The sequence below is a fragment of the Oenanthe melanoleuca genome, chromosome 8 (genome assembly GCF_029582105.1).
Source record: "Oenanthe melanoleuca isolate GR-GAL-2019-014 chromosome 8, OMel1.0, whole genome shotgun sequence".
NCBI classification, from domain to species: Eukaryota; Metazoa; Chordata; class Aves; order Passeriformes; family Muscicapidae; genus Oenanthe; species Oenanthe melanoleuca.
Window position 1 is genome coordinate 13329531 of NC_079342.1, and position 26812 is coordinate 13356342.

A 26812-nucleotide genomic window follows, 5' to 3' on the forward strand; every position below is an offset into this window, starting at 1 on the left:
CGGCGGCGCCATGGGGCGGTCGGGGCCGGGGCTGCCGGCGGGGCCGCCGCGCCGCTCGGGGCCCGCGCGCTCCCGCGGCCCGGGGGGCAGCGCCCGCTGAGCGCGGCGCGGAGGCAGCGCCAGGCATGGCCGAGCCGCTCCGCAGGACGCTCTCCAAGCTGCGGGGCAGGAGGTCCCAGCGAGGCGCGGCGGCGGGCGCCGGGCACCGCCACGGCGGGGTCTGCGCCCCGCAGGGTAAGTGCTCGCCCGGCTCGGCCGCTGCTCCGGCTGCCGGGCAGCGCCGGGCGGGGGCTCCCGCGGCGCCGGGAGATGCTCCGTGCCCGCTCCCGGAGCGCCGCGCCGGGGCCGGCCGTGGGCTTGGCTCCGGGTCAGTCCCGAGCGGCGGCCGCAGCGCGCCGAGCTACCTGCGGCTCCCCTGGGAGCGGGAGCTCCTCACCGGAGCCAGAGCTGCTGGCCCTTGGACCGGCGCTGCCTGCGCCTCCCTGCTCCTTGCCCTGTCTCCCACATCTGCTTGTCACCCCTCCGCTGCTGTTTGCCCGCTGGGCTGGGTTGGTTTCTTCGCTTTTTAAAGATGCACTCGAAATCTTACAGATCAGTTTTCAGTTTTGTCCTTGTTCCGTGTGAATATATAGTAGTTATACTTTTGTTAGGAAACTTAGTGAAAGAGAATGTGTTTAAATATCAGCCAGAAGAACTGAGAATTGTTTGATCCTTATATGGAGAGGCTGGATAAAGCTGTTCCCTGCTTCCATGCAATCTGCAAAGCAAGGCATGGGATCGTGCTGAAGTATTTTCTGTGCCCACGGAGTTGGCATAGTGTCAGTTTTGACTTCAGTTGAGTTGAAACATTGAATCTTTGATTTCTGAGCATACACGTGTTGTTACTATCATGGCTTAACTTGAAATACTGATTTATTTAATTTTTTGTCAATAGAGTGTAAGATGAAGGAAATACCTGACTTTTTTCTTGAACACCATATTGAAGCCTTTTGAAAAGGAACTGTTGTTATGTTTCATATTTGTGTGGAGACGTGGTCTTAACAGTATGAAATATAATATTAAATATATGTGTGAAAATGCTAATAATAGGCAGCATTCTTCTGAGTGAAGCATTGCTCTAGAACAAAAAGTATGTACCTGACCTATATGTCTCTCAGAGCTTTGTATTTATTTAAAATTGACTCACTCCTGTAACAGCTAACAGCATTGAAAACTTGCTCTGTGATATCGAACCACTGGTTCTGCAGATACTTGCATGTGAAGCAGTTTGTTACTAAAATAAACACGGGCATAAGGGCTTTCAGGATCAGGGCCAAGTTCGAATAAAGGGGAAGCAGTGCTTGCAAATATTGCTAGCAATTGCAGAAACTGCAGTTGGGAGATGTATGTGTGAGTGTACCATTTGGACAGGTTTCAGTGAGCATTTCCAATGGATGATCCGGCAGCGTGTGGCCGGTCAGTCAGGGTTGCCCTGAGTCCTGTGGAAGGTGCCGTGTCCCTGCCAGCAGCCTTGCTGGAGGAGCTGCAGGCTCGTGCTTATTGATGTTTCTGCAGATGGCTCGTTATTGAGATACCTGGGTGTATGTTGAAAACAAAGTTTGCTGCTGCTAGCACTGAAGGGGCCTGGGGCTGACACTGGATGGTCACTGGGTGTATGTTTAGGCACACTGCACTGCTTAGGAGTCTGTTGCTTTGGGAATCCTAGGCTGTCCTAACCGTGTTTGTACAGCAAAGCAGGAAGTGGCAGATATTTTTGTTTGTGGAAATACAGCTCTCAGGATGCTCCATCTATTTATGTCACTGGAGCGGGGACCATCCTTGGAGTGAAGCAGGGACTTTGGGATAGTTGTCACCAGTAGAAGGGATGCCTACCCGAGAAGTCCCTGATCCACAGAGACTTCTTGGAAACATAGGCACAGCCCTCTGCCCATTGCAGATTAGTTTCCCATCCTTTTGGTTAGTTCTTACTTGCAGTGGTAGTGTGACAGTGTGTAAGGAGGAACCATTACAACAGCAAGCTTCCATTTCCAGGCTGTGGGTGGGAGAAGGAATATGGTTGCTGCCAGATCACTGAAACTTTGACGGAGATCTGCGTTCACATTTTGCTCAGATTCTTTTACCTGACTGACTTGGGCCCCAGTGTAGCAAAGCACCTCAGTGGACGTGTGCAAAGGCTTCAAAAGGAGCGTGGATTAATTTTGCTAATTCTTTGAAACAAGTTAATTCTTCAAATCACAAATGGTGATAATACTACAGTTTAGCTGAACAAACAAACTGTATGCTTTTGAAAAATTACCAAATGATGAATCTTTCATCAAATAAAATGGTGGTGTTTCAGATCTTATCAAGGATCTCTTCTATCATTAAAGTACAAACCTAAAAAGAGGGTCAAAGGGAAGGTGTTCAAATAAGTCTTTTTCATGTCTCCCTTTCTACAGCAAACTTGGCTGGATTTACAGAGCTGCTCCTTGAGTCCTCCAGAGAGGTGTTCATATTTTAACATCTATTATTGGTGTGTAAATAATTCTTTACTGAGAATAATGTTCAAGCAGTAATGAATAGCTGCTTCCGTCTGGAATTTCCAATGGCATAGGATGTGAAAGGAGGTTGTCTGTTTTGTGTGAACCCAGTTATCCCTGTTCAGCCTCAATGGCTGAGTGAGCCTGGTTTGGGTTGTCCTCCTGTGCAGAGCAGTATGAGGGTTGTCTGACCTGCTCCCTGTTTTTAATTTGGGTGTATTTGCACCTCTCCTCAGTCCTCCTGCAGTGGCTGCAGCTCCCTGGCTGGGATGTGCTGCAGCCAGGGGGGGTATGGCACTGCTGCCCAGTGGTGCTTGAATGTGCTCTGACAGGGGGTCAAGTGTGAGCAGGGCTTTCCATGGACAATTAAATGTTTGTCTGCTGCTTCAGTGAAACTGTCAAGTTTTGGGAACAGTCAGTGGAATTTGTTTACTTCTTGCATGAAATTTTTGTTGTTTAAAAACTTCTCTACATTTATTCTTTCTCCTTCTTATTTTCATGGTAGTGTGTTTTGTTTTATTCCCCCCAAATCAGGGGATGCTTCTGTCTTAATAGTAGATAAAGCTGGTAAGGAGCCTTTCTGGAGGTTCTTGTGCTAGACTTCATCACCTTTATTTATACAGAAATCTAGAAATGAATTTATGTGGTGGTTCTGTAGCCATTTAAGCAGTACATTGGGACTTTCTTCATTGGCATAACTAAACTGGAGAAGTAGTATAGTGACTTTTCAGACCGATTGCACCTGAACTTGGCAGATAGAAGCAGCTGTTTCTGTGGAAGTATGCGTGACCTTTCAGCAGAGCTATCTCACTGCCGTTTGTCTAAATTACGTAGTGTTAAAAATACAGCCAAACAAGCCTGCCTCTTTATTAGCTATGTGCACATTCTGCTTTGACAGGCTGAAATCTAATTTTGTGATCGTATCTTTTGTCCTTTTGGATGAGGTCTGGTGCAAGTGCTATAACGACAGCAAATGTGTTCATCTGTCAAAACCAAAACGATATTCTAAACATTTGTCTTTCTCTCTCTTTTTGCCTTCCTTTCTGGGAACAGATTTCATAGAAAACGTTTACATAGCTTCGAGGAGCAGGAAGGAGCCCAAGTGCCCGCAGGCCAGCGAGGTGCCCGAGCACAGGCCGCAGGTGAACAGCATCACCGTTTCCAAGAAACGCAGCTGGCTGCAGCAGAGCACCCACCGCCGGCCTCCCCCTCCTCCCCTGGAAGAACACACTGCCTGCAGGGAGGTGCCCGGGGCTGTCGTGCCAGTGCCCAGGTCCCCGGTGCCGCTGCCCGAGCCCGCGGTGCCCTGGGCTCCCTCAGCGCGGAGCTGCGCCCTGCCGGGCCCGGGCCCGCCCAGGAGCGCGGCCTCGGACTGCGGCGAGGACGGCGACGCCGACGACGAAGGAGAAATATGGTACAACCCCATCCCTGAGGATGATGAGCCCGACCTGCCCCGGGTCCGCCCTCCCGCTGTGAACAGCCTGGCTGCTGCGGGCTCCCCGTCGGTTTGGTACAAAGCCCACCCTGGAGGTGACCCGGGGATGGCCGCGAGTCCCCAGGAGGAGGGCACGGGGAGCGGCCGGGCGGCGCAGCCCGGTGAGGGCAGCCAGGCCGACGGCCCCGCGCCCGGGGAGCAGCAGCACCGGCAGAGGCTCGCCTGCAAGGCTCCCTCTGCGCCAGCAGCCGAGGATGGTCCTGCCTTCAAGTGCCCTTCCACAGGTAAGAGGGCTCGGGAACAGAAGTGTTGGAACCTCTGTTGTCTTTCAGAGGAATAATAAACCCCTGTTATGCCTCTCTTTCTCCACCTCCTCCTTTGGTGGAAATGCATGTCAGGTGCATTGAAAACGACTCAGGTTGTGAGACTGGTGCTTGCTGAGTGCAGAGGTGCACAGTTGTTTCTCATCAGTTTGTTCATGGCATGTCCAGGTGTGGTTGCCTGTGTTCTCTGTGGCCTCCACCTCACTTAAAACACAGGTTTTACAAAGCAAGCTTGCTGAATCCTGGTAATGTGAGGACACACTGGGTCTCCTTTGTCAGCTGGTGTCTAGCCCTGGCCTTGGATTCCTGCCTCAAAGCTACTTAATGTCTGCAGAAGTTTCTTTAACTTGCTGTCTGGGACTTTTTAATAAAGACTTTTTGATAGACCATGTAAATGCTATTCATCACGTTGCTTTCTGTAATTACTGTCTTGTTGACTGTCTCAGGCTAATCTAATAGACTGCAGAAGAGTGGTTTTCACTTTCAGAAGCCAGGCTCTTTGTTCCTTGTTATCTTTGGCTGAGTGTTTGATAGTCTCGTTTCCATAATTCCATTAGTGTGTGAATTCAGCATCTTATTAAGGATTTTTCCCAGTCTGTTAAAAAACCCCAAACAAATATAAAACCACACCAAACAAAAGTAAGTAGAAAAAACCCTCCCTTTCCAAAACCTTTCCAAAAAGGTATTACTTTTAATTACTTATGTGCCTCATATTATCTCAACCTTAACTCTAGTGTCCCGTTCAAAGTTAGAAGCAGTGTAAAGTTCAGGAGACAGAATTCCAGGTTCCTTTCTTTGGAGAAAGGTTATGCTTTACACTGACATTTAAGAGCCTTATTTTGCTTGGTTCATCAGAAAGGACCTGAAACATTGGTGTTGGAGCCCAGGTGTCCATTGCCTTCTGGAGAGGCTTCTTTTTGGGTTGTCCTTGTGCAGCTTCACCATCCTGGCAGCCCCTGGCCCCAGGTCCCTGTGTGCTGCGAGCTGCTGTGCCTGGATTCCTGGTGTGGAGATTACTTCTGGGAACAGGCTTTGTTTTCAAAGGCACCAGAGCAACTGCTGTAAACAGCAGATTAAAAAACTCTTGGTCTTCTGGGGGCTCACATTTTGTTCTTTTCATGGAAATGCTGCAGATACAAGCATATTTGCAGTTGTCAAGTGTGTTAAAGTTTTTGGGCATTTATTGCAAATAGCTCACTTAATAGCTGTTTTAAATACTTAGACCAGTTTTATTTGCTTGCAAGACACATGAGATAATACGTTCTTTGTTAGATTTTTGTCATTGTTGGGGCTCTAGATGCTTTGTAGAGGTCAGTAAGAGTGGTTATTTAGGAAGGCCACGTGTGTCCTGCAGACTGCTTGACCTCTATTTAGTTGGTTAATCTCTCTATACATGGGTGACTATTTCTTTTTTTTAAAGAAGTTAGTCCCTTTCTGTAAGAAGAAAAATGTCAAACTTGTTTTCATACTGAAGATGCATTTATTGCTGAAACCAAAGTCATCCACTTCAAGAGTTTACTGAAACTGGGAGAGAAGTTACAAATTTCACCTGATTGTTTGTTATGCATCTAGTTAATTAAGGTAGTTCAAATGCAGCTCTCCTTCTACATGTGTTGGGTGGTGATCACATTGAATAGATTAATTGATGATGAAGTGGATCCCTGCTGCTCAGTAATTGGCTTTATTATGGAGAAGTGGCTTAGTTCTTTTTAATCCAGTTAAAGTATCTACAGTTATTTTCAGTGAAATTTAAAATGACAGCTCATCCATATAAAATTACTACATGAAGGGCACCATGGCCAATTTGTATTTGTGTTAGGACCTTGTTTGAATTATACAGCTGGTATGAAATGGACATCTGTTGGTAGAGAGCTGGGTACATTAAGCAGCAACTCCTGTCCAATAAGAAATTAAAGCTTTGGGGAAAAGTCTCCTTCTTCTTCTTATTGATATGATTTATATATGTCAATATTGGTTAGCGTTGGAGCCTAAATGCTAGCTTTTGGGAAGCATAGACAGGAAAAGGTGAGGCAGTACAAAATCCAACAAAATACATATATTTGTTCATTTTGTCATTTGCTGTTTGCTTCTTTGGACAAGGGAAACAATTTTACCTTTAAAACCTTAAACATTGTTGCCTTACTTGGATTTCCAACTTTGTAGAGAGAAAATAGTAATACCTTTCTTTTTTTCTTTTTGCTTATATTTTTGAGTCTTTATTAGAAAACAGATTTTTTTAAATGAAGAGAATAACTTATAGAATTCTGTTATTGTGAGTCTTTCCAAAGAGAGCACCAAACAGGTATTTCCTGTAATTTTTACCAGTACAATGGATCATAGTTGTAGAGGTACTAATTTGTCCCATAGTCTTAATTTACACTGCTAGCTCCTGGTATTAATCTGGTTACTTCTACAGTAAATGCCATTTATGTTAATAGGATTTGTCAGGCAATTCCTTAGTGAATAATTCTGGCCTTGTTGGCTTAAAAAAAAAAAAACAAAACCTGATCAGAAATAAGGCACCCTTATAGCAGAGCCTGGGAAAAATAATTAATGTATTTTATAACATGTACCCAAAAGGTAGGAGTAAGAAGGTAACTTGGTTCCTAGTTAATAATGTAGAAACAGCCCATGTTGACGTCTTAGGTTTGGGGGAGAAGAATTTAAGTGGAAAGAACCCTGGAGGTTGTTTTTGGTTAGGTGTCTCCCTGCACAGGCAAAATTGTTATGATTGAAAAATAGAATTTTTTTTTTTGTTACAAATGCAATATGAGAAATTTTTTTCACTGTAAAATGTTCAAGTAAATTTTCTTCATAACTCTTTAGGCCTGAACTCTTAACTGTATGTTTTTACAGATGTGTGTATCACCTGCAGATTGTTGAAGAAAAGCACCCCTTTGTAATGTTGGCCACTCAGACAGATTTACACCATGACGCTCTGAATAGTGCCCTCTGAAAAATTGGCACTGTATTTGCTTTTGGGGAGGATTACTGTTGGTATTAGTGTCTACCGAATGAGTAGAATCATGTGTACCTGTATCTAAGAGGCATCCTGGTAGGACCCATGCATTGGAGGTTGCCAGGATCTGGATTGTGCTTTTGCTACTAAAAATGTACTTGAGTTAGCTGTCTGAGTGGAAAATCCTGGTAAGAATCACTGTAAACAATTTCTTTCCAGTGTCATGGCAAGTGAAGATGGATCCCATATTCCCACTTAACCCTGATATATGCCAACTAGAACTTGGCTTAGCTCCTATTAAAACTACAGGGCTCTTTTTCCACTTCAGACTGTGACCATTATCCTGGTTTCCAAATACATCTTTTGGGGCCAGTGCATGCAAATATTTTGCATGCTTACATGTTGCAGGCAAGCTTTCAGCAATACACAATAGAGTACACTGGGCAGCAAATGCTATCTACACCTTTCCTTCCACATGTTACAAATATTAAATTTGAAATTTAAGGTTTTTTCCAAGATGGAAGATGCTTTGTGATTTACCTGTTTTTAAAGTGCAAGGAGCTTTGGTTTCACAAGACAGAAGTGCATTAATGTGAAATACTTGCACGATGTTTGAGATACCTTTCTGCCAAATCCCTACTCATTCTGGTACCTCTGCTCCCTCTTTCTCCTGCAGAGGTGAAAGCAGTTTTTAGGTGGATTTTTGGAGAGTTTGTGCACATGCTTTAGGAGGTCAAGGGCTTATTCATGTATTTATCTTGGATTCATGAGGTGACAATGCCATAAAGACCTGGTGGTGAAAGAAACAACAGGATGCAGCACTATGGAGTGGAAGCAGTTCAATCAGAGTAGTTACTGCCTTCTCCAGTTTCTGATTTGTCCTGAGTAACTGTTTATGACCTCTGATGGGGAAGATGGGGCAAGGCTGCTTTTCATGCTGTGAAAGACACAGTGAGGAGAGGAGATGTTGGTGAGAGCAGACAGTGCTTGGCATCGCCTGGGGCTCCGTGAGCGCCTTGGTGCAGCTCCAGCGTCTGAGCAGAGCTGCCTGCAGTTCATCTGCAGGGTCATTCGTGTTTAAAATATCTGTAACAAACTCGTGCTGGGTTGGAGATACCGAACTCTTTAAATCTGGTCAGTACAGTGCTGTTACACGTGCTTGCTCCTCTCTGCAATGGGATACCCCTTGGTGGGTGCTCCGAGGATCACCACCAGGATGAGGGGTAGGCACTGGCCACACCCTTCACCTGTCCTGCCTGAGCCTTGGGGAGCTTGTGCTGTGACCCCCTCCCATTTTAATTATTGCACTATTTTAAGCAATGTATTTTCTGTCTTTTGCTCCTATAAAAGTGATCCCTGGGTTGATGTGTTCATCACATCACATTTTATTAGTATTAGTGTGTATATCAAAGAAAACAATCTTTACAAAATTCTGAGGGTTTTTTTTTTGTTGTTGTTGTTTTTTGTTTTGTTTTGTTTTGTTTTAATAATTTCTCCATTCCTTGACTCTGAAGTAGTATGTGAGATAGGGACTGCATTGGTCAAAGTAGTAACTTATACAGAGGTAAAAAAGACTTTCCTTTACATGTTAAAAGCAGAGATTCTTTCATTCATTTAGATAAGTAATTAAGATGTTACATAGAAATAATTGCTTTCTAACACAGTTTTCTAAAGTGGTTTTTAGTTTTTTAATTTTCTTTTGCCCAGTTACTGATGTAGATAGAGGTGATGCTTACCTTATGTCTTAATTGAAGTTGCTTCAATTTGATATGAGTTGTTATCTCAATGCCATTTACAGTTCTGCTTTGAAGTTTTCTATCAAAACATGTCTAGAGCTATGCCTGCACCTGAGAAACTTAACAGCCTTTGACATCAGTAGAGCTGATGTGCAGTTTGTGTCAGCTGAGGATCCAGCTCAGTGTCTCTTGTGGATTCTACCACAGAAAAACAGTAGCCCTCTTTCACTCACTGTTTGCTACAAGAACACTTTTGAGATATTTGGGCTCTTCTGTTTTGGTTTGCTGCTTTTTCACTTTTAATACATAAACTCAGCATTTCCATTAGGTGTGAGAGTGGCTGTTTGATACCTCAGTAGCTTGGTGTAGTAAGCAACTGATCGCTTTCTGACCAGCTTAATCACCTTGACTTGTTGTGCAAAAATAAATTGCAGGTTTTCTGAGTAACTTTAAAATAACTCAGAAACCCTATCTTAAGCAATGAGGAATGTGACATATATAACAGCATAGTCAAACGTGCCTGTAAAACAGCATGTGTTGCTGGCAGTGGATGTGACAGTGATATATGTGCCCAAACACACATAAACAGCATTAAACAGGGTCAGACAAGCATGTTTACTGTGCTAAATCACTGCATGTGTCTGGCAGGGGCTGTGTTGTAAGTGCTTGAGTCAGTGCTCTCTTCCCTTGGGGCAGTGGGTGTAGGGGTAGGTCTGCTCCACTCAGGGGACACTCGTGGCTGGGAGAGGGCCTGGCTTGTGAAGCCCTGTGGGTTCTTCATGTTTTTGTGGTCATGGAAAGGCTTTATGCTTTCACACAGCCTCAGTGCTCAGCAAAGTAAAAGGTGGCTGTATACTCAAGCTGAACCCACATCTGATGTTTAAGTTGCTTAGGGTGTCAGCTAATTTGGTCTTGGATTGCATTGTCCTCCAAAATATTTTTTTTTTCTGTGTCCATACTGCTGAAGTGTCAGAAGGCACAAGGTGAATGTATTAAAGACAGTATAATAGAACAGCTCAGGCTGGCGAGGGCATCAGATGGTCATCCAGCTCACCCTTCAGTGGAACAAGGAGCCTAAATGAGACTACCTACCCTGCCCTGTGCAGCTGCAGCTTGCAAACCTGCAGTGCTGAAGGCTCTACCACATCCCTGGTTGTTCCAGAGATTGAGTGTTCTCAGTGTCAAAGAGAAGTGTTACATACACATATAAATGGTCAGCTGTGTATATAAAACTGACCATCACCGTGCTGTCCTGGTGCAACAGGTGCCTCCTATGTTTTGTCTTCTCCTACCACCCTGCTTTAAGGATTTTTTAAATGTCTGACTGCTGTTTGCAGCACAGTGTTGTAACTTGGTTGAGAAAAGAGGTGCAGCTCAGTTTTGCTGTCACCCTTGTGAGAAAGCTGTGTGAGATGGGTAGGCTGGGAAGTGAAGTGTTACTGGACTGTGCTACAACTCCTCCTGCAGCTTGTTCAGAGTTGTCATGTACACTCTTCTAAAATTGCATGCATACCTCAGCACATTGCTGGCTTTAGTGGAACAACATGTGGCTCAGTGCTGATGGGAATACCATCCTGCATAATACTCGACTGTTAAGTTTCTTCCAGCCACATATTTCACTTTAACTGTTTGGTGCTGAAGGCAGCAGAAGTTGGACACATAAAAGTCATAGTGTTAGATTGACTCTTTGGTTTTAATGAGCTGGTGGAGGGAGTTTAATTTGCTGGCTTGCTTTTCCAAGCCTGTGCCAGAGACTTTTGACAGAAAGGGAAGATTAATGTTAGAGGCTGCAGTGTGGCACTGATTGCTATAGAGTGCTCCACGCCAGCCCACCAGTGGGACCGTGCGGTGATTTGCAGTACAAGGGAAGGCTTTGTCTGCCTTTATCAAACACCACATTTCTAACTAGCTGCTTGCCAGAAAAGCACAGCAGGCGTGCTAGAAATAGCCCTTCCCCTGCAAGGGAGCTACTTCCATGAGATGCAGGATTAAATGAATTTTCCTCTGTTCCTCTGGAAAACAGATTCTATGCGTTATTCTTTGTAACTGAAACTTCCTTTTATAAAGATACTCTTTTAAGCAACTGTCTGCAAAAGTTACTTAATCCAAACTTCTATTGAGACTAGAACTAGGCTTTGTAGCATTTTTCTTGGAAGGGAGCGGGGTGGGGGGACCAAAACCACAGTGGATGACTTTGGTCAAAGACCAGATTGCCTGATTTCGCTGTTTAAGCTTGGTGAAGTATAAAAAGAAAGTTACAGTCCAATGGTGAAAATTAATTTGAATGCACAAAGCACTTGTAAGAATCATTTGCTGTGGACTTGAACTGATTAGTTTAGAATTAAAGTAGTAAGTCCTTGGCAAATCTGAAGGAGAAACCTCTATAAAGTATGGTTTGTGAAAACAGCACTTCCTTCTTTCTTTTTATATGCTGTAAACAGTCTCCCTTTCTGTGGCTAGCAAAGGGGAATGATGGATGGATAAAGGTGTTTGAGTCTCTGTGAGCTGCCTGGGCTAATTGCATCACACAGGGTTGGTGTAGTTAGGGGCTCTGTAGCACCCCAGCCTGCACAGGCAAGGCTACCCAGTCCTCTTGGAAGCTGCTAACATTTTAAAAATGATAAGTTTAAATGGGATGGCTCTTGCTAGCAAGAGGCACTCTTTGTTTCTTAAGGCGTGGAAAGGTGACTCTAGTGAAAGTAATAATGTAATTTTATTAATAACTATCATTCTGGCCTCATTCCTTAACTCAGGTAGATTGATCAATTTTCTTACAGTTATTACTGCCTCTTGCTGGCAAAAGTGAGAATGGCTTGAGCAAAACTTGGTATTTGCATTTCCTTGAGTATTAGAGCATGAGGTGAACCACGGGTTCCTGTCTGTGTGCAATACTTGCTATGTCTAATTGTGTTCCTTAATTAGCTTTCTTTACTGCTGAATTGAGGTAGTGGTTTTTTTATCTTTTGCTCTTATTAGCATCAGTGCTTGCTGGTTTTGTTTTTATTTCTTTTTGATACCTTGAAAGGGGGGTGATTTCCTTTGAGGCTGTCACTTGGGAACTGTCTAACTTTAAACTCTCTTGTGGGATGGTAGTGCCAAGAAACATGGAAGGTTGCTGGCAGGCAGTGAAGTGAGGCAGTGCAGGATACAGCTTTTGGAAGAAATAAATCTTATATCCTGCTGCAGAAAGGAGAAGCTGAAAGAAATGAAAGAAAAGGTGTGAGACTGCCTGCATCTACACAGGAGAGATTTAGGGCTTTTTGAGGTAATAGAGGGACATAAAGAGCCATATTCTTTACTAGAGACAAGTGTCTTTCCTCCAGACATAAGAGAAGTGGCAATGCTGATGTGTTGGCTGTGTTGCTAACTGCTCTGTAGACAAGGGTGCCTTTGCCATATTTCCAGGATTTTTTCATTAAGTCTGGTTTCCTTACACTTGTGCCCCAGAGTGTGGCTGTGTGTGCTTGTGTGGGGGATGCAGCACAAATGGGTTGAGCTGAATGCTGCAGGTGCCATTGCTCATTTGTTTATATGTAATTTCTGGCCATTTCATCTCCGTAAAGCAGAACAAATCTGGCTTTTGACAGTGAATTGCCAAATTTGGCTGGACAAGTCAGCTTTGTGAGCACTTGTGAACATCTGACTGAATGAGTGATGGTTGTCTGAATGAATTGTATTACCAGGTTATGGCAAATCAACGTTTTCCCCAAGTTCAAGATTTATTTTTTCATTGCCGAGAATTGCAGTTTGAAAATGATTATTCCTTCTCTTTTCTTCTAAAGGGTTTGGAGCTGCCCTTGCACGCAAGCCTGATATACCCTCCACAGAGATTTCTCCTCCAAGTCCCTGTCCCCTGAAAAAAAGTGGGTCAATCAACTGGCCTTTCCCTGATAGAATTAAATCTCCCAGGACCGTGAGGAAGCTTTCCATGAAAATGAAAAAGCTGCCAGAGCTGAGCAGGAAGCTGAGTGTGAAGGGAACTTCAAGCCATAGTAGTTCAGATAATCCTCCTTCCCTGTTGAAGGGGAGCTGCCGGGATACAAGCCATACAGTGTCTTTGCCTTCTTCTGGAAACTCAAGCACAGCTGCCAGCAGGAATGTGATAAGCCGTTACCATCTTGACAGCAGCGTGTCCTCACAACACACCTACAAAAAGAAGAGCTCAAGGAGCTCCAAATCCTTCAACAAAGGTGGTTACCTCAGTGATGGCGACTCTCCTGAACTTATAACAAAATCAGGTAAACACAGACATGAAACCAAGTGTGGGAAAGGAAAGGAGAACCTTCCAAGTAACAGTGGTAAACCCGAAATAGATATCGATGCCTTCAGACACTACAACTTCTCTGATCAACCCAAGTGCTCTCAGTACATCTCTGGACTCATGAGTATTCACTTTTATGGTGCTGAAGACTTAAAGCCACCACGAATAGACTCAAAAGATGTCTTTTGTGCAATACAGGTTGACTCAGTAAACAAAGCAAGGACTGCCCTGCTCACATGTAGGACAACATTTCTTGACATGGACCACACATTCAACATAGAAATCGAAAATGCTCAGCACTTAAAGCTGGTGGTGTTCAGCTGGGAGCCCACCCCAAAGAAAAACCGAGTGTGTTGTCATGGGACTGTGGCTCTTCCCACTCTTTTCAGAGTCACCAAAACACATCAGCTGGCTGTCAAGCTGGAGCCCAGGGGCCTTATTTATGTCAAGCTGTCACTCATGGAGCAGTGGGAAAACTCTCTTGATGGCCTTGACGCAGACCGTGAGCCTGTGATGTTTGGGGTAGATGCTCGAAAAGTTGTAGAGAAGGAAAATGCAGGCTTGATGGTGCCACTTCTGCTGCAGAAATGCATTCTGGAGATTGAAAAGAGAGGCTGTCAGGTACTGTGCATATTTCAATCTCTTTTGTCAATATTTCTGTGTAAAGATAGCTGTTGTTGCAGTGTAAATACTGAGTGGAAATGGGGGAAATTAAAAACATTTTTAGAAGTCAATTTTTTTCCTTTGCTGCTTGTTTGTGGTGAACACTGGCCATTGTAATGTGGGAGGAATAACAGGGCTGTGTGCCATCAGTGCTTCCAGCTTGGCCTTTGTAGAGGAGAAGTACACTTGCTCACAGGAGCTGCTCCCAGCAGAGCTTCAGGAGTGGGGATAGTGAAAGAGACCTGCAGTCCCCAGAAAGCAGAGATCAGTTGAGAGCTTGAGAATGCTTGACCCCTCAGACATGGCTCAGTCTATAGGGACACACATCTAAATGCAAAAAGGATATGGTTCAGTTTGCTCCAACCCAAAGCTGAGACCCCGTGTGCAGTGACACAGTGAGCCCATCCTGTGGTGCAGTCTGGAGCCAGTGTGCCTAAGACCCATCTCTGTCATCACTTTGTACCCAGCATTAGGATGAGGATGAGTCTCTGAGGGGCTGAATTAGCCCTTTCCCCACACCACTGCTCCTTGTCTTTCTTTGGGTTGTTCTCAAAACTGGGACTGCTGCAAACCAGCAGTGCCTAGTGTCTTTGTTTTCATCCCATTATTGGTTGATGTAATCTAATGAACAAAAATATGTATGAGAAATGAGATATAGAAACAAATCACTGGTTACGGATGCTAGGCAAGAGATCTATTAGGAAGGACTGTGTACAGTCCTAAGCTCAGATGTTCCCCTTGGCAATTAATTTGAAACTGGTGGGAGGGCTCTTGCCTGCTATTCCACAGCATACGTGAGCCCTCCTTGTCTTTTGCACCTGTTCTCACTCAGGTGAAATTGAGAACTAGTCACACCTACCACTGTTGCTATTTTAAATTGCTGACAGTTTGGATATGCTTCCAGGTGTGATGAGATTAGTTCTGCTGTTTATAACCCAGGTCATGAACTATAGAGGGAAGTGGAACTTCCATAAGGCTCTTGTGCCAAAAGTCGTTGCTGATATTAACTGTGTGATTTTTCTTGTAGTTACTTCTCCTAACAGCCAAATCACTGGAAAAGAGAAGTTTTATTCTTTCCAGTATATGTGTCCTATGATTTCAGCATTTTATTATAGGCTTACTAGCACCTAGTCATGCAAATGATATTGGGTAATCAAGGCAACACTGTAATGAAGGAATTGGGATTTGAGTTATCTGAATGTACCTGATGCTTTTGAGCATGAAATCTATTTTTGTATTTGCACAGAGAGAACCAAAACTGCAAAATACACTGTTAACTTCTTCTTTTAACCACATGCTTGTCTGACATTTTTGACTTTCCTACAGGCTGCAAATACTGTCATGGTGCATAATCTCCACTTGAATTTCAAATATGGCATTAGGAAACTTGAAAAGTTTAAAAGAAATGGTCTTAGGCATATACTAGATCATATTCAGTTTTGAGAAAGGGAGAGTACAAATTCCATTGGGTAACTTTCCATTTATTTAAACAGGAATTAATATACGACCAGAAAAATACTTTTGTTTGCATACCTACATTCTTCTGGTTGTGAGACAGTACAGGTGGGATTCTTTTGTTTGATTTGGTTTTGGATAATTTTTTTGTCTTAAGTCCATAGTAGTTTTGCATTAATCTTTTACTGCTCAGTACAGCTGCCTATAATGCTAATTAAAATAAAATTAATATTTTAAGATTTAGTTTTTTACTATCATAGGAGTTCTTTGTATAACTAGTGATGAAAATAAAAATAATGATAAAATAGAAAATTTCCATACATGAAAGCACATGATTTAACTGGTAATTCAGTTCAAGAGTGATGTGGGTTTCACTCCTATCACCTTCAGTGTGTTAAATAATATCTGTTTTGCTGAAAAATTTTAATATAATTTGAAACATGGAAATCAGCATCTATTCAACTTTAAAACAATATAGTTTAGGTGTAATAATGGAGAATACATAATTTTCTTGAAATTCCTGTTAAGGGTATAAAAATAATTTTTTTTCCTATATAATGTAATACTGTAGGAAAATATTTTCACTTATTTCGGGTTTGTGTTCGTTTATTAATTGATTTGTAACTTTCCTCATTTTTAGTATGGAGTCAGTTGCATGACTTTTTCTTCTGCTAATGGTTAATAGCTGTATTTGTACTGCAATTTTTACATAAAGCTCTAAACACTTCTCATTTCTTTCTGCTGAAGTTCGAATTCTATTCTGTATAATTAAACAATTATGCCAGGAAAAATAATAATGATCTGAGTAAGTAGGGTGAGAAGCAAATATAGGTTTAATCTGTATTTCTTTCCTGATTCTCCATAAAAGTGAAACCTGAAGCAATTCCGGTTGAGAACTAGTGTTGTGTCATTAGAGCAGTGCAGAGGGAGCAGGAGCATCGCTCCTGGCTGCACCTGTCCTGCGATTCTGCGCGTGGTCATCCATGGTGTGCAGCCTTGGCCTGTCCCAGCTGTGCTCCCAAACTGCTGCTGCCTCTCTGGATGGCACAGCACAGGATGGCAGTGCTCCCTGGCAGGCAGGGGCTGACCTGGGCTGTGTTTGTGCCTGCAGGTGGTGGGGCTGTACCGGCTCTGTGGCTCGGCTGCCGTGAAGAAAGAGCTTCGAGAGGCGTTCGAGAGGGACAGCAAGGCTGTCACTCTCTGTGAGAGCCAGTACCCAGATATTAATGTCATAACAGGTAACACTTTTACTTGCTTTTCTTCCCAAAGAGTTGTGCCGTGTTCCTCATGTACCTTTAAAAGGGTGAAGTTGTGCTTTGAGCTCTTTTTCTGCTGTCATTTTAACTGCTGCTGAAAGCTGGCTGGGAGTGAGTGCAGTTACTGTGAGGATGTGAGAGCATGGATGAAGCAGCAGTGTTTTGTAGGGAGGGGAGGATGTGGAAGGACCTGCTTTCAGCAGCTGCTCCACCAGCTTCTGAGGGAAGTGGGAGTTTGGAAGGAGCTGGTTAAACCTGTGCCATTGGTTTGTATTGGAGCAGATCTGGAAAAGCTTGGCTGTGATCCGGCACCTCTGTTGTGCTGCTAGCTCTGCACCATGTGCCCAGGGCTGTCTTGTTCTCCCTTTATGTTGGAGGTTGCAGAAGTTATGGGAACAGATTGTGTCATTGTGCAGGATAGTTAGAGCTGCAGCAAAGTGCCTTCATTTGATCACTGCTTTTTTAAAAATCTTGCTAAGGTTTTTAAACTTAAAATTTAAACTCCTGCTTCCTGGAGTGGCCCTTTACTTGTTGTCACACAGCAAGCTCCAGGCACAGGTGGAAGGTCCTGGGAAGCCTGTCTGCATCAGCTCCTTACATGGCTCTCTTCAGAGGAGCTGTACAACTGAAGTAAGTTAGTGAGGTTTTGCTAAAAACCAGAACAGTTTTATAACTATTGATACTTGTTATGTAAGCTAAAGTTGATCTAATTTCAGGCATCACTGAGTAAGCCAGTTGCTCTGAGAAATTAATCAGAAGCATTCACTGCCTGTATAGCAAGAGATGGAAAATGTAACCTTAGTTGGGGTATAAATTTTCTGTGCCAAAACTCTTTCTGTAATATCCAGCTAGGTGTATATTGTATAATATCCAACCTAGCTGTTAGTTATACCCGTTTGATGGTTTATTTCATTTCAATGTAGTGGGAATTAATTTTATTTGTACAACATGTTTTCAGAAGATACTGCTCAATGACATTTGCTGAGTTACATAAACCTCTTCCTTCAGAGTGTGCAGCCAGTCAGTTCGCCTTACTTGCCTTGGCTGATTTTGCTGTGGGGTTCAATACTGTTCACAAGAACCAGCATTCTCAGCATCAGAAACTTGTATTTATAGAATCATAGAATTGTTTAGGTTGAAAAGACCTGTAAGATCATCAAGTCCAGCCATTAACCTACCAGTGTTTCACTCTGATGTTGTACAGCTTTTATAAACAAGGTGTACAGTAAAGATAAAAAGTATAAACAGTCTTTTAAATTGGGTTGTCTTCTTCTCTTTACAAATAAATTAATGAGAAAAAGTGGTGAGAACTTCTAAGAGCCTATTGTTCCATGAAATTATTGAAGTCCTATTTTCTCAACTTTTTTATCATCAGCTCATTTGGTGGACTAAAACCCCTCAGTTGCTTTCTGCCAGCAGCAAAAGCCATCTGATACTGACGTAGAAGCAGATAAATGGCAAACTGCAATTTGGTTAATGAAAACTTCAGGGTACTGAAAAATTGTTCTTACCTTTTTAAAATTTTAGATACTAGAAATGGCATTGCACTTCCATGCTACAAGTAAATTTTATTAAAATAAAACTATTTGTGGGAATGGTTCAGGAGTATCATGGAGAAGGGTATAGGAATTTAATACTTACCTGTATACAACAGAACCTGGAACATTTCCTAAGCATTTTGATTTTCCTGAGTATATTGTACACTCAGAACCAACCAGAACTGGCTGCAGCCAAAGTCTGAACTGCAGGAGAGCTCAGTGCTACTGCAGAGCTCTGGAAGGGCAGCAATGCAGTCTGACTGATCTTTCCTGAGTTTGTGCTGTGGTTGCAAAATTGAAAAATTGAAGTACATTTTTCCATATACATTCCTGCAAGCCTCACTGTTGGTGGTGATCTTTGGAGACTGCAGGTGTGGCTCGGTGGTGGTACTACTGGAGGATGCTATTTTGCATCCAGAGTTTGCATTGCAAGAGTGAAAAGACCACAGCTTTGTGCTCTGCCTTACAAAAACTCTACTGGGTATTCTTTAGCTTTTGTTCTATTGCAAGAGTTTACTTAAATGCTGCTTTCCTTACAAGGGAAAAAGAGTTTTAAGGAATTACATTAGAAAAGCAGTTTGTTTTCCCTGGTAGCCCTGCAGCTGTGCAGTGCCTGTAAGTGCACTGCCTGTGTCAGTGTTGTGCTGCAAGGACTGACTGGGGGGCTCTGGGCTGGGGGAGCAGGCAGGGAAGGGGTGTTGACATCCATACCTTCCACTGACCCAAATGCAGCCACTCAAGTGATTGGAAACCTCCTGCTCTGCAATGACAGGGGAGCCTACAGTTTTTGTGGACAGCTGAGTTAGCCACTGTGCTTAGTGCTAGGAATAAAAGAGCCCACAAAACTTACTGCATGTGCTGAGGCAGTTGGGTTGAGAGGGAATGTTTCCCCTGATTACTTAATGCTGAGGCTGATGCACATGATTCATACTTCTATCAGCCAAAACATGTGTTCCACAGAATATGAATCCTCGGCATAAATCTTGGCTGATTTGAAGAGAAGTGCTGCCTTATGTCCTTTTTGAAATTTGAGTAGCACTCTTTTCCAAAAAGATGAATAATGGTTTTTTGACAGCTCTCCAAAGACTAAAGAATGAACACTTAATCTTGACTGAGAAATTCTCTTGGGATTGGCACAGGCTTACACACAATGAAGTGGGCTCATGGATCAGGCTGAGGCGTGCAGGCAGTTCATGGAACTGACCTGTAGCTGTGTTGGTGCATCATGCCTGTTGGCATCCACGTGAATTCATATCTCTGCATAAAGCTTGCACTACTCCTTACAGTTCAGTGGGTCAGAAAAATGAGGAATTAATGAAGTGGATGGCAATTTCTGCTCTCTGTCTAAATGTGTTGTGTGTGGTTGTGTCAAGAGGAATGTGCCAGTGGGCTGGCAGCAGCAGGAAGCGTAGATTCATGGAAAAAAAAATAACAGCAGCCTCTTAGAGGGCTAATTTAGCTGAGTGAATAGCAAAAGGATTTAGAAAGGTCAAGGGGCATTCATGGCTCCCAAACCATCCTGTTATCCAGAGCTGAACAGGAGAAAGTCTTTTGGCAGGTGGTAGTCCTATGATTTTGGATGCTATTACAGGAATTTCTGCTAAAAAATTAATAAACAGTTGTGAGTGTTTAGTATAAGCTAATTTGAATAGAATGTATCATTTTCTACTGTAAGCTGGTTTTGATTTCAGCCTCTGCCTCCAAAAAAAGCACAACTGAAACAGAGATTTCGATAGAAGTAAGCATGTCTTGCTAATGTTGTGCTTATGAAAAAAGGAAAATATCCCAGACCATGTTGTACAGCACCAGAATCTGCCACATTTGTTTCATAAATATTTTAACCAGCTAATCCACATAGGGAACATGAGCCTCTAAATTCAGGGAAGAAAAAATATTTAGTGGGAAAGGAGGAATATGAGTAAGTTTCTAAACAAAAACGAGCCACTTAAGTGGAAAAGTACCAAAAATGCTTATTCTTTTGAAACCAAACAAAAAATCCCACCAAACCACTAGGGGAAATACTTTTTCAGGAAAAAATGGTTGTTTGCATATTTTGCTGAGGGGCTGTTCCCATTTTAAGCACAGAGTGAGCTCCTGGAGGCCGTGTGGTGTCTGTAGGGATGGTTTTGCCTGGCTGCCCCATGCCCCTGCTGCAGCTCAGGACCAGGGCACTGCTGCTCCTGCAGCACAGCTTCAGTAGCTGCACTGAATCCTGCAAGTGCAGGATTCTTTGTAAATGAAAATATTTATACATAGACAGGTAGAAGACAACTCTTACATGCTTCTGCATGTGAAGGGCAAAATGTTAACTTCTATTCTCTGAACCTTTTTAGAAACTGCCTCATAACAAAGCCCACACTGTACAGTTGATTTTATGGCTTGGTTACACAGACTTGAGTTAATGAAAACTCTTGCTTTGTTAAATAGCACCGTGTGATGGTAATTGCTGTGATGTGAGATTTTACAAGGTTGTGAGGAGTGCCTGCTAAAAAGAATCTTCTGCCTTTCCAACCTTACCTGTTTGGAGGACAGGCTGCTTTGTTAACTGCAGTACCTGCTTTTAAAAAGTTTATTTTAATACAGTATTTCTTCCTAACGAAGTATTTAAATGCAGTTGTGATCTAGTGAAAATTAGTAGATATTTGTGGCACAGAAAGCAATTTTTTAAGGAAAATGCAAACTGCTGGGAAACAGCCTTGTTTCCTTCAACTTTTTGTTGGCTATATTGGATATTGCTCCTTGGTAGCATCCTGGTACGTCATTTCCAGAGGCTGCTGTTAGAAGCCTTAATATTTTGTGGTTTTTTTCATTATTATTCTTCCAGTCACTGAAACCCCTCTCAGAATGAAGTATCAGCCAGGTTCCAAAGCCAGCTTACAGGAATGCAAAGTCTCAATTCCTCTTTGGAAGGAATAGGTGTTAGTAGATGCTTGCCTGGTTGTTGCAGTCTCTGGAACCAGCCTGTCCCCCAGCACATCCCCATCTTCAGTGGAGTATTTCTCTGCAACAGGGAGGGCTTGGTGCCTGGGCATTTCATGCAGTGTCTCTGTGGGTGTGAATCACATCTGTCCCAGCAGGAGCAAGTGCTGTGCTGGGGCTGCAGGGAGCTGGGGGCTCTCTCTGTTTGGTTTGTGCTTGGCTGGGTGAGAAGACACCATGTGCTTTGCTGTACGTGCCAAGGGCACTGGGATGTTTGCTCATAATTTAATAGCTGAAAATAAACAGAAAAGAAGAATTAACTGATAGGCTTATATAAAGAGGAGGGGTCATGAAGCTGGACTTTGGTGTTTGTAGGAGCTCCTTTCCTTGGATGGGAGGTGGACTGCTCTGAGCCCTCTCCTTGCCTCTCCTCACCCTCAGCAAGGGAAGTTTGGAGAGGTGTTCCCCACTCCTGCACATGTGCCCCTGTGCCCCAGCCCCTCTTTGCTGTGCCCTTTTGGTGGTGTCTCCCTCGCTACTGAGTGCAAGGTTTGTCACTGACACAGAGGATTTTCTTATGGAATGGGTGAAGTTGATGTGCTTTAATGCTCCCAAAAATTGCTGCAAAGTGAATCTGCAGATTGTTAAGTTAGCTCTTATGTCTCATTAGGTGTCCTAAAGGATTATCTGCGAGAGCTGCCCTCTCCCCTGATAACCAAGCAGCTCTATGAAGCAGTGTTGGATGCCATGGTGAAAAATCCCTTGAAAATGACAGCAAATGGTTGTGAGAATGACCCAAGTGACTCTGAGCACACAGCAGCCCTTCTGGATTGCCTGCCAGATGTTGAGAAGGTGAGTAGTGTTAGCATGGTCAAGTAAACCACAAGCTTCAGAAACTAAAGGAACGGTTTCATATGTCTCAGAACTGTTCATTAGATCAAGTGGTTCACTTGGATTTGTGATGCTCCACATATTTGAAAATAATTCCATGCTGCAATGAATTGGAGGGTCTGCCTTGCTGGATTTGTTCTAGTTTTCATTTTATATTGTTTCTTTAAAACTGCATGAAAGGCTGTGATCTACTTTTACGTGATTAGATCAACCATTATTCCTGTGTGTATTCCTGCTCCACTTCTGCAGAGCTCTCTGATCTGTATGATGTAATTACCTGGGCAAATCCATTTCTCTTTCTTAAGTATGTGCAATAAAGCCTTTGCTTCCTGTGCTGTGCAGTGTTACCTGCCAGATTCCTGTGTAGCAAACCCCAGCCCCTTCTGGGGGAAGAGAGGGGCCTGCATGGTATCTGGAATTACCTGGAAGCTTGTTCAGATGCTGACATCATATTGAGGGTTTATTTTCTAATGTACTTGGAGCATCTGTACTGCTTCTGTAGCCTCTCCTCCCTTCCTTTTTACTGTGAGAACTCGTGTGTGAGTTCAGATAAGAAACAAACTGAGTTTTACCAGAAAAGCTATCTTAATTGGTCTGCTCTGTCATAGTCAAATACAGCTTTTCTAATTCAGAGCTTGGATGTTCTGTTGATGGGTGTTGGTAAAACCAGAGCTATCAGCCTCGATCCTTTCCCTCTAGAGCTGTGACCAGCACCACTGTTTTCTAGTGTTTGGTTTCCTGAGTAGTGTTTTGTTTCTCTAGGCTACCCTGAAGATGCTGCTGGATCACCTGAAACTGGTGGCTTCTTACCACGAAGTAAATAAGATGACATGCCAGAATTTAGCTGTGTGTTTTGGCCCTGTGTTACTGAGCCAGAGGCAGGAGACCACCAACCATAACCACAGAGTCTTCACAGACTCAGAAGAGCTTGCTAGTGCCCTGGACTTCAAAAAGCACATAGAGGTTCTTCACTACTTACTTCAGTTGTGGCCAGGTACTTTCATGAATATGATCAAGGAAAAAAAGTCAAAGCATTGTTGTGTGTTTGCACTGTGTGACACTGTACATTAATTCACAGAATGATTGAGCAGCATCAGAATTCTTAAAATGGGAGGTACTATGGTATCACCTATTAATTTAAAGAAATGACGACAGTTTCTATTTGGGCACTTTGCTAAATGGAAAGTTTTTTGTTTTAATTGCTTTCTTACCAGATGGCAGAGTTTGAGTATGATGTAAGAAATAGTAAAGACTTTATGTGAGTAAAGACACTAGAAAACACAAACCCAGTGACATTGAAGTTTCCACATCTGAATTCGAGAGGCTGGAGATTTTTTTTCCTGCTCTCCAGCTTTGACTTGATGGAGTTAATTTATTTCCAGCCTTGTAATTTGGCAGAGTTGAAGACCATCCTTAGAGTAAGAGCTCTGTAACTTCTACTTGTTTTTGCAGAGCTTTGCATAAGGAAAAATGTTGCTGCTCCATGATGGGTTTGAGGTGACTGAAGATGCTGCTGCTCACTTGTCAGCTGCAGGTGGGCAGCTCCAAAGCTGCTGATCATCAAAAATGAAAAGAAGCTTTCAGTCAGATGAGTGGGTCTATGCAGGAGAGATGGGACATGTAAGTGGAGGAAGAGGGAGACCAAGAGATGTTTGGGTAGCAAATACTGTGCAGAAACTAATTTTGAAACCCTGGGGATAGGTTATGACATGGCTGTGGACTGCAAAACCAAGCTCTGCCCATAGGAGTGTGTACTGCTCTAAGAGGGTAGAGTTTTCTTCACTTAGAAGAAAAAGCCAAGTCCTCTCCCTTGGCATGCAAGAGCTGTGCAGGATGTTGTGTTAAAAGGGAGGTAAAACAGAAATGCAGAGACTTGAGTAGGCGAACACCACAGTGTAAACAGCACACTTGGACTGAATGGAGGGAGCACAGTCTGATCCCTTACATTTAATCTTCTGTAGTTTGAGACAGCTTGATAACCAACATGTTGTGCAATACTTCGATTTCCGTATATTTCCTACTGAAAACAAATAGTCCTTGTTTGGTTAGAGTGTGTAAAACTGGCAAGTTATTGTTAACCCATGGCCCTCCATCTTAATAGAGCATAGTCTAAACAGAAGGGTTTTTGTTGTAGTAAGGGGGGAAGCAATGAAAGTTATTGTGTGTTACTGTGCAAGACATAAAGTAAAATCCCCTGGAGAGACCTGTAATGTGGATCCAGAAGGAGAAAGGTTGGGCACATTTCAGGACTCAGTCTTTGTGCTTGTGTCTAACAAGGAGAGGATCAGATGGTGAACTGCATGGGTTTGTGTGCACTACCTTTTCAGTGGTGATTGGGAATAGGAAGTCTCTGCTGCTCATTACAAGAAGCAATGGTCTGTATAAAACCAGAAGTTTTGCAGCTCAGATACTTACTAGGCACAGGTCAGTGAAAAGAGCTGTGCTGTTTGCCTTAGGCAGCGGGTGACAGCAGAAGAGCCTGTTAGTAACTTGTGCTGTGCAATTGTGAGCTCAGGTAACACTGCCAGCAAACCTGTGTGAGTGTACATGTGCTTGTGGCTGCACAGAAGAATTACTGCAGGTGAGAAGTGAGCTTCTTAAATAGCACAGAACGTTAGGGCGGGAGAGAAGCCCAAGAGCTCAGCTCAGTGTGTTGTCTGCTTCTCTAGGTGTTTCTCAGTGGTGGTATTTTTGTTGTGTTTTTGTGTTTTAACCTCTTTTGCTGTGCCTGCTTTCTGTTACTCCTTAGCCTGGACAAAATGTGTGAGCTGAACTGTTTGCTTTTCTTTGACCCAGAGTTGCACGGTGATTAACTTGTACAACGAATTTAATTGTTGTTCTGGGAGTTTCTACTTTTAGAAAGGTTTCTCTGCTGCAGTTTGACTCTGGAATGAATCTTCAAAATTGAGATTTTACAGTAGTTTTTCCTGATTATTTTATATCAAACGGTGGCAGAAAATGTGCAATGTGCTGGCTGTGAGATTGCATGTGTCCGTGCATGCTCTTGGACACCGAGGGAGGACAGTGGGCATTTGCCATGGACTTTCCTGTTGCAGCATGGATTCAGTTCTGACTGGTTGAACTTCTCTCTTCTAGTTCATCACTCACCTGCCAAAGAGCCAGCACATCTGAATGTGTTCCCTGAGCACTCATCCTCCCTGAATTACCTGAGACCCAAGAGGCAGAGACCTCAGATGCTGAACCTGAGCGGGACCGAGATGTCGGGGGTGCTCAGACCGAGGCCAGCAGGTCTGGACAGCCCCTCGAGCAACCGCTATGCAGGGGACTGGAGCAGCTGTGGGGAGAACTACTTCCTGAGCCCCAGAGAGTGCCTGGGGGAGGCAGACTACGATGACGTCCCTTCGGAGGACACCGAGAGCGGGGATGACAGCAGCAAAGCCGAGGAGCTGGAGGCGCCCGGCCCCGCAGAGCATCCCCTGGGGGGCTACCTGACAGTGCCAGCTATGGGCTCTGCAGTGGATCACAGAGCACACCTCAAGGACCTGCAGGAAAGTATTGATACTCTCATAGGAAACCTGGAAAGGGAACTCAATAAAAACAAACTAAATATGAGTTATTAAATCCTGTCCTGCATGACATCTCCTTGTGCCTCCGTGCCCCTCGCTGGGCTGCCCTAGCTGTGTGAGGAGTGATGGTGCCCCTGAGCACCTCACGGTAAGGCCATGGCCCACCTTGTGTTAGCACATTTGAAGCCATTCCGTAATGTTTCTGCCTTTCTGTTAGAAGGTATTGTCCTGATTTCTGTTGGAGACAAGCTTAGACTGTGATGTGATTCCACATAGTGGCATTTCTCCCTAAAAACACTATGCACTTAGGTGGCCTGGGCAGTACCCGATGGAAGATAAAGCAACACCTCTGCTGTCAGTGGCAGCAGAATTCCTCATTCCTGAACTCCTGGCTCTGGTACAGATGCTCCTCTCAGAGGAGGATGAACGCTGCTTGGCCTGAGTTTTGCAGCAGGGACTTCAGATAGACTTGTTTCAATATATATGCAATGGCTGCTATGAAAAATGCTTTATATAATATTTATATATAAAGTTTTAATTGTACAAATATTAACGTATTACTGTATTAACACTTTTCAGTAATTATTTAAGCAAGCAAAAATAAATATTTTTCTAACCCTGTTTGTATATATCTATGTATAAATGTGCATGTGTCTGTAGCCATCTTTGAGAAGAAAGGTCTCAGAATTATGAAATGTTCCCATTTCTAGGAAGGCATGTTCAGTGATGCCAGGACAAGGTTGCCCTTTGGGTAACACAGCTTTTGATTTATGCACAGAAACATGGCCAGAGAGAAGGCAGGGTGAATGATTAATGTAAATGACCTTGTGTATTGCAGGAACAGTGGTTTGCAGGTGTTGACTATTAACTCTCACACACTCTCACCACCTTTCTCTGTTTGGTTTTTATTTTTCTTACTTCATTGTTTGTTTCTTCCTCCATGGGTTTTTTCACAAATAAAGAAGGTCTGGAAGGTATTTACTTTTCAAAAAATATTTTTTGTTTTTCCTTTATAACCTGTTAACTTTATTCTTGATGTTTTGGTACGTTTTTTTTTCTTTTCAGAGTTTCATGTATTTTTGTTGTGGTACCCTTGGCTGCTGCTGGTAGTTACATGTGTTTGAGACCTCTGTAAAGGGTTGTGGCTCTGGAGATGCAAGTTCAGCACAAAGCCAGTTACTTTGTTTTTTTTGTTTGTTTTTTGTGGTTTTTTTTTTTGTTTGTTTTTTGTTTTTTTTTTTTTTTTTTTTTTTTTTTTTTTTTTTTGTTTTTTTTTTTTTTTTTTTTTGATTACTCTCCCAAAAATGGATACCAGAGTTGTCACATGTGG

The 26812-nt window shown here is 43.3% G+C and overlaps 1 protein-coding gene across 1 annotated transcript; it reads left to right on the forward strand.

The window, feature by feature from the left end:
* On the forward strand, positions 1–26691 carry SYDE2 (synapse defective Rho GTPase homolog 2). The gene is made up of 7 exons (XM_056497714.1): positions 1–234; positions 3573–4238; positions 12755–13854; positions 16463–16589; positions 21735–21916; positions 22718–22949; positions 25052–26691. Exons 1-7 carry the CDS (start codon positions 126–128, stop codon positions 25534–25536), a joined length of 2901 nt encoding a protein of 966 aa, XP_056353689.1. The 5' UTR covers positions 1–125; the 3' UTR covers positions 25537–26691.
* The last annotated feature ends 121 nt before the right edge of the window (positions 26692–26812 follow it).